This window comes from Setaria italica, chromosome V (genome assembly GCF_000263155.2).
Source record: "Setaria italica strain Yugu1 chromosome V, Setaria_italica_v2.0, whole genome shotgun sequence".
Lineage (NCBI taxonomy): Eukaryota > Viridiplantae > Streptophyta > Magnoliopsida > Poales > Poaceae > Setaria > Setaria italica.
The window spans coordinates 35,461,335-35,481,501 of NC_028454.1; the positions used below are offsets into that span (position 1 = coordinate 35,461,335).

Here is a 20,167-nt window from a genome sequence, read left to right on the forward strand (position 1 = left end):
GAGGCGCGGCGTTTTATACCGCGGGGCAGGGGCACCGGGCGCGGGAAGATGCCGAGGGAATATTACGAGGAGGTGCCTAAGAATGGCAAGCCGGTCTCGGTGTGGTTCGGTTGATCGGCCCGCGTCAGGGTTGGCGCGGTGGGGGTACATTCGGCGGGCCGATGCGATGCGATCCGATCCGCGGCTTCCTCGCGAAACCACGCGGCTACGAGCCGGGCTTCTGGTTTGGTTCGCGGTGGGTTCCGTACGTGCGTGTGATCGTAGACCGTAGAGCCGTGGTGGCCGCCGCCGGAAACACTCGGGTGCTGGCCGCCGCGGGAAGGGGAGGGAAAGGAAGGGAAGGCGCGAGTCGGCGGCTGCTTCTGGACTGAGGGGTGGGGTGTCGTCTGGCAAGGATCCGGATATGCTCTCGGCTCCTGCCTATTGGCGAATATCCACTCTCCGCTCCGTCTCGGGAGCCGTGGTGGAGTCGCTTTCGCCGTATCTGCTGCTTTCCCAGTTCGCGGCCCGCACGCAACGCAAAGATTTTACGTGCCGGCCGTTTTTCCTTGAGATTGAAATAAAGAAAGTTCTCTATTTACCAAAAATAGTGGTCTCGTGCTGCGTCAACTAAGTAAAATTTTGAAGCCTTTTTTTTATGATCCAAACAGCATGCACGCACAAAACTAATGTTTGTACTCTGCATGTACTGCAGTCAGCCAGCTAATCTGCGACGTGGGGAAATTGTGTTTCGCTCAGCCTCAGGTAGGAAAGTGCTGTCATGCTTGTGGCACGAGTTCCAGCTCCAGACAGAGGTCATGATACAGACAGAGGTCATGATATAGATAGTACGTATTACTACCAGTACTACGGCTCTATTCAAGAGGTTTCTTCCAAAATAGTTTCACTACTGGAGTAAAAGTCGGTGAATTAAAAAATAGTGGCTTCTTCTAGTTTCTAGTTCATTTTAATTTCGGCTTACAAAATGACTTCACGCTACAGTGCCTCATTTTGCGGAAACAGGTGAAATCGAAGTCAAGATAAATTCTAACAAATGGAGCCTACATATGCCACGATTTTATCACGTTTCCTGGGGTGTCTCCTAGGGGATATTCGGCGGATGCGGAGAATCTCCCACGGGACGGCTACTGGCCAGTGGCTGCCAAAGGTCGATTAGGTGGTGCTCCTGCCCGACTCTTTTGAACCGCTAGAACATGGTGGCCTCTGTTTTTTCGCCGCATGCTTTCTCTACGTCCTATCTTCTAAACAAGTTCTGTCTCACGCCTACTGATTACTACTTTGAACATGGATGAAATTTCAGTGGATGTCAAAGCCCATGCCTCACGTACGCTTTTATCATTGTGATTTGATCGATGTGTTCTTGCACCAATCTTTTTCCCGTTTTGTTTTTCTAAACATTCTTCTAGTGAATTCGTGTATGTGCCTGTATATAAAGTTTGTACTATATGGAATTGATCGTGTGGAGAAAGCATCACGCTTAGTTGGCTAAGGAAAGCTCCTGGTTGCTTCTTTATTCCACCTTATCGCCGACACGGTAAAGAAAGGACAAATTCTAATTCTTATTGTTCCTAGCAAAACATATTCCATTTACTCGTCTTTTCAGTTAGTGGCATATGCACAAATCACAATGCATGAGTGGTAGCAGTATCTAAAAATAGAATAATGCCGGTATTACTCTATGGAAAAGAAGAATGCATTTGCTTGCTTTTTCAAGCGCGTGTTAATTTTGAAGTCATCACATGCTGAATTTTTCTCAGATTAGAAAATTTCTTGCATGCATTGCGCAAAACCATAATTTGCAATAGTGGCTGCCAAACGCACAGATTCACGGGGGTATCGACGGCCTCACATGCCAAAACCAAAAGGATCGCAGTCAGCCACCGATCGACGACGTGCGTGTCTCGACAAGGCCCCGCTCAGCCAAATGACCCAGGATTCACGGCATCAGATGCGAAGTTTCATTCGCATGGACGGGAAGCTACCCTGCAGTTTGTGCTCTGCTAGCAGACACATCTCCGTGTCCGTGATCAGAGATGAGATCAGATGCCTTTCATGTGGGCGAGGGTTGGGAGCCTGATGCGTCCACTGAACTTCAGGCAATCAGGCGAGATGACACACACACACACTGTCGTGGTAAGATTCGCGGCCTCCTGTCACTGCCGCGAATCCGCTAGCTAGCAGATTTGTCACGGCGTGGTGTTGTACAATACAAATCCGGCATTATGCTGCCATAAGGGCAGAGGATTAGCAAATCCGCAGACATATTTGATTTGTGGAGCAAACATGGGGCGTTCGAATCAATCATGGTTTTGGTTTCCAAAACCAGTGAACGAATGATTCGGCGTAACGAGAATCACGGTTCAGTTTCTTAGCCTCTTGTACCAAAGTTTACAAGAATTGCGTGAAGAGTTATTTGGAAAAAGATTTGTTTTCGTTTGCTGCAATGGTAAGAACAACGCGAAAGTGGTAGCTATGCGAATTTTTGTTGCGACGTGTAAGAACTTTGCGCATCAATTTTATAGAAGAAAAGATCGCATGCTGGCCCAAGTATACAGGTCCCGTTTGGTAGAGTTTCGGCTTCGGCTTCTTCGGTGGAGTGGCTTTTTAGTGAAGTTGAAGCCGTTTTGCAAAACGTTTGGGAAAACGGCTTCTCAATGGCAATATATGTAATTTTATGATCACTTAATGCTTGGAGAGAGAGGAGAAGCCGGTGAAGCCATTTTTTTCGGCTTCTCCTCTCTAGTGTAAGCCGTTTTGCGGCTTCTCCCTGGCTTTGGTGGTGAAGCCGTTTTGAAATTAGCCCTTTGGTAGGGCTTCACCAAAATTCGGTGGAGAAGCACTTTGAGAAGCTCTACCAAACGGGGCCATAGTATTTTAAGCCGCTGCTAAACGTGGTATGCGAGTTGAGTAATTATGTAGATTGTGTGCAACATGTCTAAATAGGTTCCGAGTTTTTGAATTGGCACTTGCACTTATTTTTTTTTATCTAGCGAGGTGTATGTGTGATTTTTTTTTTGCGAATCTCAAAGTACAAACGCAAACGCTTATATACACGCACGCACACTCACCCCTACGAATACATGCACGCAACCCTACCCGCCTCGGAAAGATTGAGCTGGCAAATCTTCGAGATAGACGAAGTCACCACTGGCGCCTCACTATCATCAGATACGTTGCGTACCACTGAAATAATATCGCTGGTTAAATTCAGGAATAAATCCAGAAAAATGTTTAGTTTATGCCCAGTTCATCTCTTGGTGATATTTATAATTAAAAATATGGTGCACATGATGACTTCGTAATCTGTTTAGTTTCAGACAATTATAATAAAGATAGAATATACGTACATTACGGGTGTTCGTGTATGTAGAAAATATAGTATGTTAGTTTATATCGAAAAATTGATATGGGACCGATGAGTTTCCAATTTTCATGAATCATGTGGAATCGCACTCCTATAGGAAGAAAAGCAACGAGAACGTTCAGGAACAGGCAGCCTTTTCTGAAACCGGTGTCTGCACAAACTTTTGCTTTTGCATGATTGCAGGTTCCTAACATAGATTTCTTGTAAGATAATGGGTCCTGAACAGATAAATTGAGATTTACTGCACATCATTCGTTCAGGGTTTCAGAACGTTTACAAGTACTAATGTTGGAGTGGAAAATGTTTTAACTGTTTAGATGTTCATTGTTAAAGACCACAGAACATCAGATGGAGCTCCAACTGGTTGATGGGCTGTTTGCAGACTCTTTGTTTCGAGAAGGCTCTTTGCAGACTTTTAACTCGGTTAGGCATTTATAATGGCATTTTAGGGTATTCTACCATTTTTCATCAGCCTAAGCAGTTCTTTGAAATTCGTACCCAAGCGACATCAAAATGCGGTTGATTTCAGTGCTACATTTCATTCAGTTGCCTCTAAAACTCACCTAGTTCGTTCATTCGCTTTAAGATAAAAACACGGAAAAAGAAGGTGCGGTATGTGGCAGGGTGTTCTTTTTTTCCCCCCTGAATTTCCTGAGGGGATTCTTCAGAATACGGGCCTGTTCGCTTAAGCTATTTGGGCGGCAGCAGCTATTTGGGCGGCTGCAGCTGCTGCTGCACAGCCCAGCCGTTCGGCTGCGGCCCAAGCACGCAGCCGAACAGCTGCACTTATCAGCTGCGCTGTCGTCTCTCCCGTCTCCCCCATCTCCCGCACTCCTCCCGGCCCCGCCGCCCCGCACTCCTCCCGACCCCGCCGCCCACTCCGCCTCCGGCCGGCCCCGCCCCCACCGGACTCCGCCCCGCCGTCGGCGCCCCACCCACCTCCGCCCCTCCACCGCCGCCGGCCAGCCTCGCCCGCACCGCACCTCCACCGCCGTCGGCCAGCCCCGCCCGCACCGCACTCCGACCCGCCGTCACCGCCCCACCAAGCTCCATCCCCTCCTCTCCAGCCCCGCCGTCGGCGGCCCACTCAGCTCCGCCCCTCCCCCATGGCCGGCCAGCCCTGGCCCCGCCGGACCCCGCCCCGCCCAGGCCCGCCTCTCCCCCGCCACCGGCTATCCCCGCCCCTGCCGGCCTCCGGCCCGCCGCTCCGCACTGCTTTCACCGTCCCAACCAGCGGCGCCAATGCTCTCCATTGTCGATCTACAATTGTATGCTGCTAGATTTCGTGCATCTCAACACTAGCTAGTAGATAGTAGAGAGGAGGCCTACATCCAGGTTGGTCAATGTCCCGTTGCTCAATCCATCAATTTTTCAGATTTCCTTTTGATGAGAAATTGCCACCTCCATGTCTTTGGACAAAATGCATCAAGCGTACTGCCTTCATTGCCATGACAAGGTATTTGATGTCTTCCCTCATGCAGGCAGTGAGAAAATAGTGGTACGGTTACTCAGGAGATTCCAAGCTAAGGTCCTTGATTTTACCCTTCTGTGTGAAATCTTGACCATTATGGACTTGGTACAATCTCTTCCATTCCTCAGCAGCGGTGAGGTGAGGCTGCTAGCATCTGGGAATACCCTCTGAACCTGTTGAATTAGATCAGGGGTGATCTCATCTCGTCTTGCTTATATCGTGCGAAATTGAGACAAGATTGCTAGATTAGGCAGTAACATCTTGTGTGCCTTCACTTTTGTTATCTACACTAGTGTCAACCATTATTGTGCTGTAGAGTATAATTTTGTAGTATAATGACGCCAGGCAAACAATCCATTATTCTGCTCTGTAGTATAATTTTGTAGTATAAAGTGCGTATCTCTGGCTAGTTTTAGACTTTAGTTGATGGAAAATGAAAATTTCCAGCTCCTACATTCATATGTGACTGATTCTAGTAGTTATCAATCAGCGGATCTCTGTTTATTTTTAGATGACTACAATGTTCACCTAGCCTTCAACTACAAGGCGTCTTTTATATATACTAGGATTGTGCCCTTGCGTTGGCACGGGCAATAAAATATTTATATTTCAATAATCACAGCAGTCAAGTAGATATCTTGTACTAATCAGGTTCTAGGTATAGCGGAAACGAAAAGAAATAATAGTATAGTAGAAGGGACAATACCTCCTCAGTCATGATATCTCCAACCTTAGCAAGGTACCTTAGAAGTTTACAGTAGTAGAACCTTGCTTTCCAGAATATTGTTCAAGTTTCTTTTGACTACAAAGCGACACTACTATATCTTCGCATCTACCGATATTTTCCATTTAAAAGGAAAAGGAAACATCTAAGCATAATACATTTGAAATAGTAAGTTACAAGTGCAAGCACTAAGCAGTAGTTTCTACCTTCCAAAATTTTACTCTCCGAGCTTCCAGATAACTAATTCTTAACCCTATCTACTAGGAATTAGTTATATTTTTTTAACCAAAAATTGATGCACAGCTTGGTTAGATATAGCCCGATCTATTGGAAGCAGGGGCGGGCCTACGTATATTAAAGGGTATTTAATTGAATACCTATTATTTTTGCAAAAAAAATTATATATAGTGTATCCCATGTGTATGTATCAAAAAGCCAAAAATAAACAGGCTAACGTGAACCAAGCTCCAACATGTTGTGAACAATGATCATCACAGTAACAAGAAATACATCACTGTCCAATTGATCTGCACTTTTATCCTCCTGCAGTAGATGTAACATGTTACCCGGTTTCCACCTTGCTTCATCATTGTAAACAGCAAGATATTCTCTGTTGAAAAGAACACTATGTAAATGAATAGTATAAGAAAATGTTGGAACAGAAACTTGTACCCCAATAATGCACGAATCAATAGTCAGCTTGCTGTCAATGGTATGACTGTCTGAAACTTTCAGAGCACTTATATTGGCGGTTAGGGTGATGGCATAAACATCCTCGACTAGACATTCAAGCTCTTCAAGCAAAGTCTTAACTAGCAGAAAATAAAAAGAACAGCAGGTCAGTTAGAGCCAAGAGTTTCACAAACTGATAAGAAGGAAATATATAAACCCAAAGCTCCAGTTAATCGATGATGGCAACTAATCATTGCTGTATGCTAGCTTCCTGAAAAAATTAACTCACTGTAAATTCTCGCCTCCCTTTTGACAGTAAATATTAATCTTCTTTTTTTCCTCATTACTATTTACTTCCTGCATTAAAATATGACAATGTTTAGGATGCCTTTCAAATTTTTCTCATCTTTTGCAGTAAATACGACTCTAGCTAAGGAGAGCATTGCTTGTGTGCCACAAAAAGGTAACTTCCACAGACGGCAGCACTGGCACACTCCTCTACATCATCATGGTCTCCACCTGAAGCCCGTCGCTACGAGCTGCGTACAATTCCTGCACGACGCAAGCACAACGAGGCAAGCATCAGTTCCATCTTATTTGTTCCCTTTGTGATAAATGTTGATTCGTATCTTGCATGTTGTCATTGCTACTGCGTGTGTGCCATACAAACCTTGTACTTAGGAAGGCATATAATTCAAACTAGCACACAGATGGATGCAGGTCGTGCCAACTGGGATGATAACACTACAAAAATATTCCTAGACCTCTGCATTGATGAGAAGAATAAGCTCAATTACGACAAAAGGGGCCTAACCAAGGTAGGTTGGCACAACCTGTATACAAATTTCAAACAACAAACGGGTAGGAAATATTCTTGCAAACAACTTCAAAACAAATTTAATGCCTTTAAGAGGCAATACAAGGATTGGAGGAAACTGAAGGACAAGAGTGGTACCGGGTGGAACAACAGTACCCGCACCATTGATTGCGATGATGAATGGTGGGCAGCCCGAATTGAGGTATCTACTTTTCGTCCTAATAATTACGACGTTCTATCATTTACCTTCGGCTTTGACCTCGGATTGCCCTCATGCTTACATATTTCTTATTTATGACTTCTAGGAGAATGAGGCAAACAAACATTTCCGTGGCAAGGCGTTTCCATTCTATGATGAGTTAACCACTCTTTTCGGGACAACGGACACTGAAGGCGGTCCAATGTTGTGTGTTGGTGGAATTGGAGATAGAACACCAAGCTGTGGAAGTGAAGACAACCCTGACCCAATGGCGGATGAAAATGTTGACTGGTTGGAGGACACTGTTGGACGGTCTAGTGTGGGTCGTGTGTCGCAAAGGTCAGGAAAGGAGCATGTTGTTGATAGCCCACCACCCAAGAGAACTAAGAGCATGGAGTACTATGTCGAGCGTATATCTGAGAGCATGATTCAAAGGACTATGACTGAAAGAAATCTAATCAGCCGTGAGGAAGAGGAGGTTACGGAAATGCTGCACCTTGTAGAACAAGATGGTGTACCGAATGGGTCCGAGTTGTACTTCATAGCTACTGAGCTGTTTAGATCGCCAGCCCGACGTGCCTCTTATAGGAGCATTACCGCTTCAGAGAACCGGATTGCATGGCTCCGATGGACTTGGGATAATGTCAAGAGGAAGTAATACCGGTCCATGATTACAATGTATTTGCATCAACCTAGGAATGTGTGTATGTGTACTGTGACTATGGCATGGTGTGGCATCATGTGTATAATGTGAATTATGTTGTGGTAGACCTTGATTATTCATGCTACTAATCCATATAAATTTGTGTCGTTCCACTTGAGTATGATGTTGCTACTGTTGTTTTTAATATTTTGGAAATTATTGTTTACAACCTTACAGCCTGAAGGTATTCATGATGAATGAGGTGGCTATCAACAAGTGAAGGTCAAATGGATCGTAAAGGTATGCAATGAAATCATATTTCCATAGTTAAGTACCTAGGATTTTTGAAAGAAAAGAAAAGGGGCACAACATGTTAAAAGATGGGTACTGAATATGCTATTCTTCTGTTTTAGAGATTCTTCGAAAAGAAAAGAAGCCATGCTTTTTATATGTCGTCTTGAAACTAGCATATCTAGGCTTAACAAAGAATCGGATTTGTTCCAGATCACTGATTAAAGAAGCTGGGACCATTGATCGCTGTTATGGTCAGAAAATGAAAGGAAAGTCAAGCTCCGAAAATTCGAGCAACAGTACCACCTCACCAGCGAGGTTGACCGATGAGTGGTCTACATGGTGGGACATGGGTGCAACCATTGGTGTGTTAGCTGCGTATGCATCATCTACCTCAAGTGCATGTGGCGTGCAAGATGGTCCGTTGCACTTGCAGGAGTTGACTGGGCGTCAATGGGTTGCTATTAACCTTGCTGACAGTAAGAAGTGCTACAAAAATTTCCGTCTCCATCCATCTGCATTTCAGTTGTTGCATTCAATCTTAGTGTCCAACCATGGCCTAAAATCCACACGACAATGTGATTCAGTTGAGGCATTAGGGATGTTCCTATGGGCATGTGGCACAAGACAATGCCAGAGACAAATGTCGGATAGATTCCGTAGGTCACTGGACACTGTGAGTCGGAAGTTCAGTGAAGTGTTAGATGCCGTGATCTCTTTTGCACGTACTATTATTAGGCCAATGGATCCACTATTCAGGTGTGTGCATCCTAGGCTGCATCAATTCTCACCATATTTTGATAGGTGCATAGGAGCTATAGATGGAACCCACATTCCGGTGTCAGTCCCTGAGCACGCACATGATGATTTTATCAATAGAAAGGGGTTCACCAGCCAGAATGTCTTGGCCGTTTGTGACATGGGCATGAGGTTCACATTTGTCGCTATGGGGAAGAAGGGTGCTGTGCATGACACTGCTGTTTTGAGGGAGGCTTTAAACCAAGCTGAGCATTTCCCTCACCCACCCCAAGGTGATCTTATGTTGTTTGTAAGTTTTATAATATGCAACATATGGGAGTGCCAATCTAAATTGCTATTTGTATATCAATGTTGATATGTAGGAAAGTACTATTTGGTGGATTCTGGTTACCCACTGCGTGAGGGTTATATGGCGCCATATCGCAAGGGCCGGTACCATTTATCGGAGTTTAATGCCAAAGGTCCTGAGAATTTGAATGAAATTTTTAACTACCATCATTCGTGCCTTCGGAATGTTGTGGAACGATCTTTTGAAGTGCTAAAGAATAAGTGGCAGATTCTAAGAGGTATACCGTTATATAATATGGAGAAGCAATCAAAGATTATTGTTGCATGCTTTGCGCTACACAATTTTGCATTGGACAACAATGAACCGGGAATGGTTGGTGCTGACATGTTTGCTCATGGGACCTACCTTAGTAGGACAAGTGATGAAAATGATCTGCATCAGATTGGTTTGCCACTACTGCCAACGATGATATTAGTAAAGTTCGTGATTGGATTGCAGCAGGACTTTATGGGTTGACATGACGGAGATATTTTCTCCATTTGCTAATTTGTTGTTATGAATATAACCTATCAATTTCTTTCTAATTTGTTGTTGTTGTGACTTGAGAAAGCACTGATCAACTATTGTAGGGCTGAAATGTTCTAATTGTATGCCCTGTGTACTCTTGAGTTCAATATGCATGTCATTTATTTTGTGCTAGACTAGACTGTTATCAGGGTGCCCAGGTCCTGGAAACTAAAATGAGGTGTTTGAGAGTTATGGATAGCGCTTCTGGTGATTTGGTTCATATCACTGTCTGCATATGTTTGGTTATGCTTGTATCATATATTTAGTCAATATCTTGGGCCTATTTCTCTGTTTGTCTGCTTGCGTATGCTCTAGGAATTACTTTTGTGTGTGTGTGTGGGGGGGGGGGGGGGATGTAGTTTTCATTACATTTGCTCCGTGCATTTTAAGGGGTGTCTCAAGAATGCAGCAAAGGTAACTCCCTGTGGTTTATAGCAAGCTTGTTTCACCTCTGTATGGAATGTCACTGTCACTCGCTGTAGTGAATAGCGAGCTCGAGATCTGCCGCTGCCCTGAAGCACGCCATGCTGCGAAAACTTGTATCTGTGCTAATGTCTAACTGATTTCGACATTTTATTTTCTTTCCTCGTTCTAAATACTGAAGAAGTGTTTGCTGTGGTCCAATATTCATTTGTTTGTTATGGAGATATTACATACACAATACCACTGTCCACTGACTAGATGTTCCTGTTCTGCCATTTACTATTTTTATTCAAGCATGTTTAGTACTGTCAAGGTTAGCAATGTGTCCCTGGAAGCAGTACAGTGTGATATAAAGAAATTCTTTTCTTTTTCTGGTGACATTGTGCATGTTGAAATGCAGAGGTTAGTACCATGTCCATGATGCCTATTTTCACGCTGTGCTATGAGTTGCACTAACCATTTAGTGCTATGCAGTGGCGATGAGCTGTCTCAAGTTGCCTACATTACTTTTAAAGACAATGAAGGAGCTGAGATGGCAATGCTTGTTACGGTATTTCTTTTTTCTGAAGGAGCTGGAAAAAATGTGTCTTTTAGATGAATTAATGATTCACTGGTCACATTATCATGAAATATGGTATGCATTTGTGATCTTATTTTAATAGGTTAGTCATCTGAATATTATCAATGTGGTTCTGTACTGTAATTTGCTGCAATTATATTCTGAAGCCCCAATCAAAAAATATTTGTACTTGCTCTTTCACTGATTGTTTAAAGTGACCTTTGTTTGCTCATTGAATTTTGCCTTTTATATAATCCAGTTCCAACTGACTTTGCAACATTGTTTGTACCGTGACCTCTAGCTCTAGCTTGAAAACCAAGATGTCTTGGGATGGCAATGAAAAAAATAGTTTACAAATATATACCACTTAAATTGTAGCATATTCTAATGTGAACTTTTATTGCTGTTGCAGGGGGCCACGATAGTTGATATGGCTGTCATTGTCACGCCTGCCACTGATTATGAGCTACCAGCTTATGTTTTAGCTGATCTAGAGGTATAACTGGAGCCATACTATTTACTGCACATGCATGATATAGTTGCTGTGCAGGTTCATAACATTGCTTTTCACCCCCAGCCCAAAGACACAAAACCTTCTGCCCTCCAAAAGGCCGAGGACATTGTTGGGACCATGCTGGCGAAAGGATTTATCCTTGGTAGGGATGCACTGGACAAAGCAAAAGCTCTGGATGAGAAGCATCAGCTTACATCAACTGCTACTGCTAGAGTATCTTCCTTCGACAAGAGAATTGGTCTAAGTGAGAAGATCAGTGTTGGTACTTCAGCTGTCAATGATAAAGTGAAGGAAATGGATCAGAAGTACCAAGTCTCTAAGAAGACAAAGTCAGCACTGGCAGCTGCTGAACAGAGCGTCTCGATTGCTGGATCCGCCATCATGAAGAACAGATATGTCCTCACCGGGGCAGCATGGGTAACTGGTGCCTTCAGCAAGGTGACCAGTGCAGCCAACGATGTTGGTGCAAAGGCTAAGGAGAAAATAGCAGCTGAGCAGGAGCACAAGAATGTTGAGGGTGGGTCTGCAGCACAACCAGACATCCCAGAAGGCCCAACAACACACAGGGAAGTGGACGGTGAATTTGCAAAGATACATGTGTCTGAAACCCCTGAAGATATCCCATCTCCACTGTGGCGACTGTCCCTGCTGTTATCAATGAGGAGCCCAGCAAGGCGTCTCCACCCGCTGATGCTCCTAAAAAGCCGGAACCTGCTCACGGATTGATACTATGATATGATTCGGGGCCCATACATGTGTGTAAATAGACATGATACGGTTATTGAACTCATTTCTAGTGTTTTGGTTGAAACCTCTTTGAAGGTTGAAAGTTATTGGGACCTAAAAGAGTTCGCAATTTGTTACTCGACACTTTTATCAATATATCATTATCATCCTGCAGTGGGAACATGAAACATAGTGGTTGTGTTGTTATGCATGACTCTGTTTTCTGATACACTTGTTTTCTGTTTGCGAGAATGTACTTGCTAATCATGAGAATGTGGTGCTTTCACGGAGGTTGTATAATGTGCTTCGACGTTCTTCACGGCAGTGTTCGTATTCAAGATCAAAATACAAAATTGGACTTGGACTGAAGGGAAAAAACTGAAAGACAAATATAAGAAAAAATTTTATTGGTGCGTCACTTGTTCAGTTCTTCACAGGATCAGAGTTTCTGGCTCCCGACCTTGTTTCCAAAACTCGACTTGATCGCTGGGTACAAAAGTAGCTGCCTGCAGCCGCTGCTGCCTAGCTGATGCGCCACTGCCTAGCTGATGCGCCACTGCCTAGCTGATGCGCTGCTGTAGCAGCTGCATGGCCGGCTGATCAGCTGTGCTGCTTAACAGCAACAGCCAGCTCAACCGAACGGCCCCTACATGTCTGAATTTTTACTGTTACCGTTGCACAACCTGAGTAATCCATGTCTGAATTTTTACTGTTACCGTTGCACAACCTCACAGGCCAAGGCGCATGTCAACTGAAATTCAGCAGGTGTCAACCTCACAGGCTTCTACCCATGCACGAGGCACACATTCATCCATGGATGATCGGAAGAGAATCACAGCAATCAACCATATAGTTTCCGAGATTTGATACCCTCTGTATTGGCTTACGCATGAAGTTGCAATGGCTCAGCAGCTTTACCCTGAAGCAGAGGGGATAGAGCAAGAAAGCGCCATTCCGCCCAAGATGAAGCTCCGGCGGCTCATCGTCGCCGCGCTCTCCGTCGCGTCGCACCTCATCACAGCACGGACACGGCCGGCGACGGCCCGTTTCGCTGGCCGCCCAACCTGACACCAGCAAGCTGCCGGCAACTTGCAGCCCGCCCAACTTGTGCATCCACAATGGCCCCACGTTCGGCATGGACATGGCCGCGTTCCCAAGTGTGGCGTTCTACTCAGAGCACACGCACCGTGCGACGGAACGCCATGGAGGCCGGCCACCTGCAGGCGCGCCTGGCGCACTACGGAGTGCGGAGCGGCACTGCGTGCGCGCAACGGGGCCAGGCAGAGGCAGCGGTGCTTGGTGCCGACGCAGGCGGCGACGGCGGGTGCCTCGCCGGCGCTCTTAGCATTTACTTCAGAGCATTTTTCACTTCCTGGCCTCACTTGCCGGCTCGCGGCTCGCCGGCGGGTGGCCTTGCCGCCGGACATAGCGATCAGGGGGTGGACGGTATTTCATTTACCGTCCACCACCTGGGCATCTGAGACCGTCCAATCCGCAACCGACGACCAGGATGCACCCGATACGGGTTCTAGCGAAGCGAACATAGCCTCTCTCTCGTCAAGGCGTGATGCCGCGCCGCCGCGGCGCTGCCTCGCCAGCGTCCGGCGAGCTCCCGAGTCCCAAGCACCACGTCATGCACGAGGCGGTGTTGGCTCGATCCGGCCGCGAAACCACGATTGCTTGTGCTCCCATGGCGAATTGGATGCTTTTTTGTTCTTCTATCAGCAGACCCTCCTGAACATCTCAGTTCGATCGCTTCCTCTTTAATATGCGCCCATGGCCAATCACTGGGATACTGCCGCCATGACGGGTTGGAGCCGGAGATGCATCGGAGACGTTGCAGATGCCTTGTCTCAGCAGCAGCAGGAGCAAATTCAAAAAAAAAAGTTGTTAACGGAAAATCTAGATCGATCTGAGTTCTGAGATCATATGCCCCGGCCTGCTTTGTAACCCTTTTTTCTAAACTCTACCTAAGGGGGTGTTTGGCTCCCCTAGGCTAAATTTTAACATCGGATATTTGGACACTAATTAGAAGTATTAAATATAGGTTAATTACAAAATTAATTAGGAGTACAAATCAGCATGCTTTTCCAACACCAGGAGAGACTTCTAGTCTGATCTGGTCATTTGAATGAGTTTGGCCACACCCAGTGATTTGTCCCCTTTTTTTTTCCCGGCAATGTTGCTTAGTACTGATATCACGAGGTTTGAAAATAGGTTTCACTGACAGGTGGCCGGCCTGGCCCCACATTTATGCTCCATCAAAAAAATATGCTCAATTTTTCCATCTTTGCATTTGCGCAGTTTGGCCTGGCAAGGGCTTCTCGGTCTGAAGTCTAGGGCCAGCTTAGTCCTTGACTAAGCTAGTGAAGTTTTTGTTGGCAACACAAGGATACAAATTCTTGTATTGATATGCTTAGTGACGTTCGTTTTTCGTTTAGGAAGGCGTAATCGATGTTCGATACAATACGTTTCTTGAGCCCTGGTAGGCTGGTAATATTTCTTTGTATCTATCTCTTCCTGTCCCCTCTATCACTTTGGCGTATGGCGCAGAACATAACAAGTGAGCATACTACAGGATACTCGATTATGTTCTCTGTTCAGCACCCAAATAATTGTTGCCACTCTATCCAGCCATATCAGAAAACGTCCACCCGTCGTTCTCCTGATTGGCTGTGCCCATTTCCTAAGCCTCAACTTTTATTAAGGGCATGTACAAACCACAGACAGTTTGTCGTCTGTATGATGATGTCACACCACATAAAGACATCTAAATAGACAACAAGTACAACACATTATCTGTTTGGTTGTCTGTTAAGTCTTGAATGCCCGCATGTAGCCACGATCAATTGTAAATAAGACTTGTGTATACTATTCTGTCGCTGGTTGAAAAAAAAGAAAGATCAAGCGTAAATAAGATGATCATGGTTACACTATCTTTTGGAAACATAAATATAAATGATATTCGAATATATTTATATTAATGTAATAGAATAAATTTTTCATAAATCAAATAAAAACATAATATGACTAAACAAGGAAAGCTTCATTGTTGTTCACACGCCCAAGAAAACAAAAAGATTCACACATGTTCCAGTAGCTTGACAAAGTCCAGGTGGAAACTTCACGGTAGAATTTAGATTATGAGCTACACCAACAAACGCCTATCACATTATTCAGCCAAAGAATGGTAGGTAAAGGGAATGATATCATGAAAAGATTGCTGGGTATGATAGCAACGAGCCATACGATGTCACAGAAATTCATGATAACTGAATTCAAACTGTGGTGAGAAAGAAACCTGCAAGCAGTTCTCCACGTCAGCAATTAGAGATCTCATCTCAAAGCCCTATTTCAGAAATCAGAAGTTGGAAACCATATCAAACTAGAAACTAATTTATCCTGGCCAATGGCCATTTCAGAGAGCAACTTTGTTCTTTAGAAAGGGGGAAATGGTTCGATATTGGGCAGTTTCTTACTTGAGTCAAGTCATTGCATCTCGGGCATGTCCATGATAAAGAGCAGTTGAGTCTGACATATACACCTAGAGATAATACATCGCCATCGGCTTAAGTTTAGTTTGACATAAAAGCATGAGAAGGTAACCATAATAATTAGACAATATGCTTAACCCCTTATAAACAGAAGAGCAAGGGGAAACTGATTTCAGCTTCTCAATTTCAATTCGCCTTAGCCTTCCAAAAGTGACTACAATAGCCCCTTTCTTCCAACTGAAAGAAAAGGCAGCTTCCTTGGCCTTGTTAAATTATTGCAGCTTCAAGCTCAAGCATAAATCATCGAATCAATAATTCCATAAAATAAAACTGTCAATGCCTAAACATATCATGGTTATTGTGCGATAACTAACGCCTATTGGGCTATTGGAGTCTCAATATCACCCACACTATAACCCTGAAGCCAAATTCTATGAAAATCAGACACTGATATTCTTGAATAATTGCAATAACAATACAACAAGGAATTGTCCGAGAGACTTCAGAATATTAAGAATGTGATCAGACAAACTACATAAAAAAAACACTATAATGATTAATTGATGTTGTAGTTCATGAACCCATATACTTCTATAGTCCCCGATCTTCTTTGTTTTGGAGGGCCAACAATCATAGCTTCCTTTCCAGCAACTACATTACACTAGATCAACAATAACAACTGTCAGGCACTATGTACCTACTTTCCCTCTCTTCTCCCACAAAGTTACACCATTTCAGATGTTTGCAAAAGCATTGAGACGCTGAATCCATTCACTGGAAACGGTAAAGAGTACAGGGAATATCTTGCTTGTCGTTGTTCAAGCTAACTCAATAGTGGAACCCAGCAAGCACGAAAACTGTAAACTGACCACGGGAGAATCACATGGAACTACCTCTTCCGTGAGAAGCAACAGAGAGCAAGAGTATGATGAGAACCACCACGCCATGTCCCCATGAACCTGCAGCCACATCCAGACTGAATCTGGATCAAACGGAGGCAGTAGCAACAGAGAACAAGGAAAGCTTGGCATGGCGCCCGGCCAGCAGCCAGCAGCCCCAGCGCGGCGTGGCGCACGAGAGGGGGCCGCAGCCCCGCCGGCCATGGCGCGAGGGGGGGGGGGGGTAACCCCGCAGGCCAATGCTGGGGGCGGTGTGGCCTGGCAGGAGCCGGCGGCGCAGTCGCGGCGACCGAGGCAGGTGGAGGCGGTGCTCCCCGGCCAGGCGAAGGGCGAACGGTCGGAGGCGGCGCTTCCATTCCGAATCTCCACGAAAAAACTTCGAGAAGCACCAAATCCCCGCGGCTGTCGGCCAAGCCGGGGGCGGCGCCGTTGCTCCGCGTCGACGGGGCCACCGGTGAGCTCATCGCCGCTCGCCTCTTCGACCCCCTCGCAGAGCACGCCGGGGATGGAGATGGATGAGGGGGAAAGCGAGGATGTAGGGAGAGGAGGTGCCGCGCGCCCAAATCAGCTGCTGTCCGCGTGGGATCCGAGCGTGCGGTCGACCCTCGGAGACGAGGCTGTACAACGGTGCTGCGACGTCTATTCCTGCCTCGGAGCATCGTCCCGCGAGGCGACGGTGTCCGTCGCCTGGCTGATTGGAGGTCGTTTTTGCAAAAATGCTGACTCGCAGACGGCTCCCATACGCCCGTCGTACGTGCCCTAATAATTTTGCCTTTCAGTTTTCAGCTCACCTTACACGTAGGTAAAGCACACGCATAGGTGGCACTGCTGGACGATATCCAACCATAGATCGCAAGAGATATGCCCATCCATGCAACGGCCTAGCGGGTGGCTCTCAGCGTTTCCCGCCATTATTTAAACTCCACTCCGGCTGCCTACTTCCTCACCGCAGCCAGCCAGCAACAGAACAGCTCTCGAGCTCTAAGCCAAGTAGCAGGAGAAACTCGGTGCTCATCAATGGCCGCTTCCACCATGTCGCTCTCCTCCCCCGCTCTTGCCGGCAAGGCGGCGGCAAAGATCGTCCCCTCCAGCGTCTTCGGCGAGGGCCGCGTCACGATGCGCAAGACGGCCGCCAAGGCCAAGTCCGCCGCGGCGTCCGGGAGTCCGTGGTACGGCCCGGACCGCGTCCTCTACCTCGGCCCGCTGTCCGGCGAGCCGCCGTCCTACCTCACCGGCGAGTTCCCGGGAGACTACGGCTGGGACACAGCGGGGCTCTCGGCCGACCCCGAGACATTCGCCAAGAACAGGGAGCTCGAGGTGATCCACTGCCGGTGGGCCATGCTCGGCGCGCTCGGCTGCGTCTTCCCCGAGCTCCTCGCCCGCAACAGTATCAAGTTCGGCGAGGCCGTCTGGTTCAAGGCCGGCGCCCAGATCTTCAGCGAGGGCGGCCTGGACTACCTCGGCAACCCCAGCCTCGTGCACGCGTAGAGCATCCTCGCCATCTGGGCATGCCAGGTACAGTATCACAACCCATCAGTTTCGGTCCCCAATTCAGCTAAGGAAAAATACTTCTGCCCTGATTTTTACAATGTGAATGAACATTTGCCATCGCTCGATCAGGTTGTCTTGATGGGGGCCGTTGAGGGGTACAGAGTGGCCGGCGGGCCGCTCGGCGAGGTGGTGGACCCGTTGCACCCCGGAGGGAGCTTCGACCCCCTGGGGCTCGCCGACGACCCCGAGAAGTTCGCGGAGCTGAAGGTGAAGGAGATTAAGAACGGCCGGCTCGCCACGTTCTCCATGTTCGGGTTCTTCGTCCAGGCCATCGTCACCGGCAAGGGGCCCCTGGAGAACCTCGCGGACCACATCGCCGATCCCGTTAGCAACAACGCCTGGGCGTACGCCGCCAACTTTGTCCCCGGCAAGTGATGGATTCCCTGAGGATTTTGAGGCAACTCCCGGCGGCGAACGCCATTGAACAGTTGAATTCCTCGCTTCAGATTGTTTGCCAAGAGGCAAAGAAACAGCATGCTGTGCGTGTCAGACGAGATCTGTGCGCGCACCCTGTATTATTTCTTCGTACATATTGTGTCATGTGGTTGTTTGATTCATTCATGAAACAATGTTGATGCGTATCTCTCACCTCTGTTTGCCTCTGTTTTTTTTTTTTGTTTCCCATAACTGTTTCTAGTCTCATGAACATGAACTTTGGCTTGGGAATCGTCATAGCAGCGCTTGTGACAGTATTAAGGCGAGTAAAAAGGACTAGCACAGAGAGACAGAGCGAATCAACACTGGGGGAAACACGGACCAATTCTCAATTGGATAAAATGTTTTTTTAGGCTGCAATTGGATAAAAAATATTAAAAGCATATAAGTATCACTTGTAACCACTTGTAAACATTGATGCCAGACGCGGCCATGCCATGCCATGCCCAATTCTCTGCAAATCACCCCATCAAGGAATCAACCATAGATATTGGCTGCGCAAATCATTTGTGAAAATTGCATGCTTTATATTACATCCCATGGTAACTAGATTTCAGCAGAAAACTGCACCTCAATCATGCTTGATCTTGTCCTCAGTTTTGAGGCGTGTATACTCTACAGTCTACAGAAGGTAATAGTGCTGGAAACGGTAATAGTGCTGTTTGTATATCCCTCCTTGGGCCTATTTTCGAGTAATGCTGGGCCGAGCCAGGACCCAGCGCTACTTGCCGGCCCAACGACAAAAAAAAAATCGATTTTGCCTTGCAAAAAGAACGGATCATCCGAAGAAGACCCATCAGGTGAGCACTGTGCCACTGTCGTCGTGGTCTCGTGGCCGCAGCCACGAGATCATCAGGCAAGACCCATCACAGCTCAAGAACAAGTGTGACCACTGCTAGGTTGCTAGGGAATGCATCGTACTTGGTCACTTTGGACCACCGCTTGCGGCTGCGCGGAGAGCCGGAGTGACAAGCGTGCCAGTGGTGGTGCCCAAACAGCTAACCACACTCCGGTCGGCTTCATTCCTGCGCCTTGGTATGGTTGATCACTTGATCCAGCTCGAGTCCTCGCGCAGGCGCACCATGGCAGCGAAACCAACCAGCGAACCATACACGACTAGGTGGTTGGTGGTTAGGAATGGCAATGGGTGGGATGAGGTGCGGGTGGAGTAAAAATTCGCCCTCAACAAGATCCGCAACAATTGGTCACCCCCCTCGAATAGATCCATAGGTAAAATGTCATACCCGCACCTACACCTGTGGGTCACGCTCAGGTTTCGGGTCGCCTGTGGGTACGACATACAATATATATCAATATGATCCTACGATAACAAACAACATATAGCATCTCAGTAAAAAAAAGAATAGTTCAGGAAACTAAACTTTCATCTTTGAATACAATACATCACATAATAATCACCTCCGGGTACAGGAGGCTAGGAGCTGATGTCGCGTGGCCCACGCGACATGCCTGGGAGGCTGGGAATTGGTATGGCGGCATGGACAAGGGAAGGGAGAGGGACCGAGGGGAGGGGAGTGACCGAGTGAGTGATTGTGTAGTCTAAGGTTCCAGTTAAGCTGGATCGAATTCATGGTACAGAGGGTCATGTGTCATGAAATAAATTAGATATATCTTTTTATAATAGTCCTACTAAGCATCCACGGATGAAAATTTACACCCACACTTAATCCATCTTAATACAGATCGGGTCGGATCTAAACATAATGGTGAAATTTCACACCTCTATCCGCATGTGAAACCCACGGACCC

General features: G+C 46.5%; 2 protein-coding genes and 1 pseudogene across 2 annotated transcripts; all 3 read left to right on the forward strand.

The window, feature by feature from the left end:
• The first annotated feature begins 6,941 nt into the window (after positions 1-6,941).
• Positions 6,942-8,151, forward strand: LOC105914473. Its single transcript, XM_022826720.1, has 4 exons — positions 6,942-7,049; positions 7,143-7,250; positions 7,354-7,725; positions 8,128-8,151. Exons 1-4 carry the CDS (start codon positions 6,942-6,944, stop codon positions 8,149-8,151), a joined length of 612 nt encoding a protein of 203 aa, XP_022682455.1.
• A 2,363-nt stretch (positions 8,152-10,514) lies between these two features.
• LOC101773537 (binding partner of ACD11 1) lies at positions 10,515-12,034 on the forward strand. The gene is made up of 4 exons (XM_022826721.1): positions 10,515-10,621; positions 10,694-10,769; positions 11,191-11,250; positions 11,356-12,034. Exons 1-4 carry the CDS (start codon positions 10,515-10,517, stop codon positions 12,016-12,018), a joined length of 906 nt encoding a protein of 301 aa, XP_022682456.1. The 3' UTR covers positions 12,019-12,034.
• A 5,394-nt stretch (positions 12,035-17,428) lies between these two features.
• Positions 17,429-18,337, forward strand: LOC101773951 (annotated as a pseudogene).
• Positions 18,338-20,167: the final 1,830 nt, after the last annotated feature.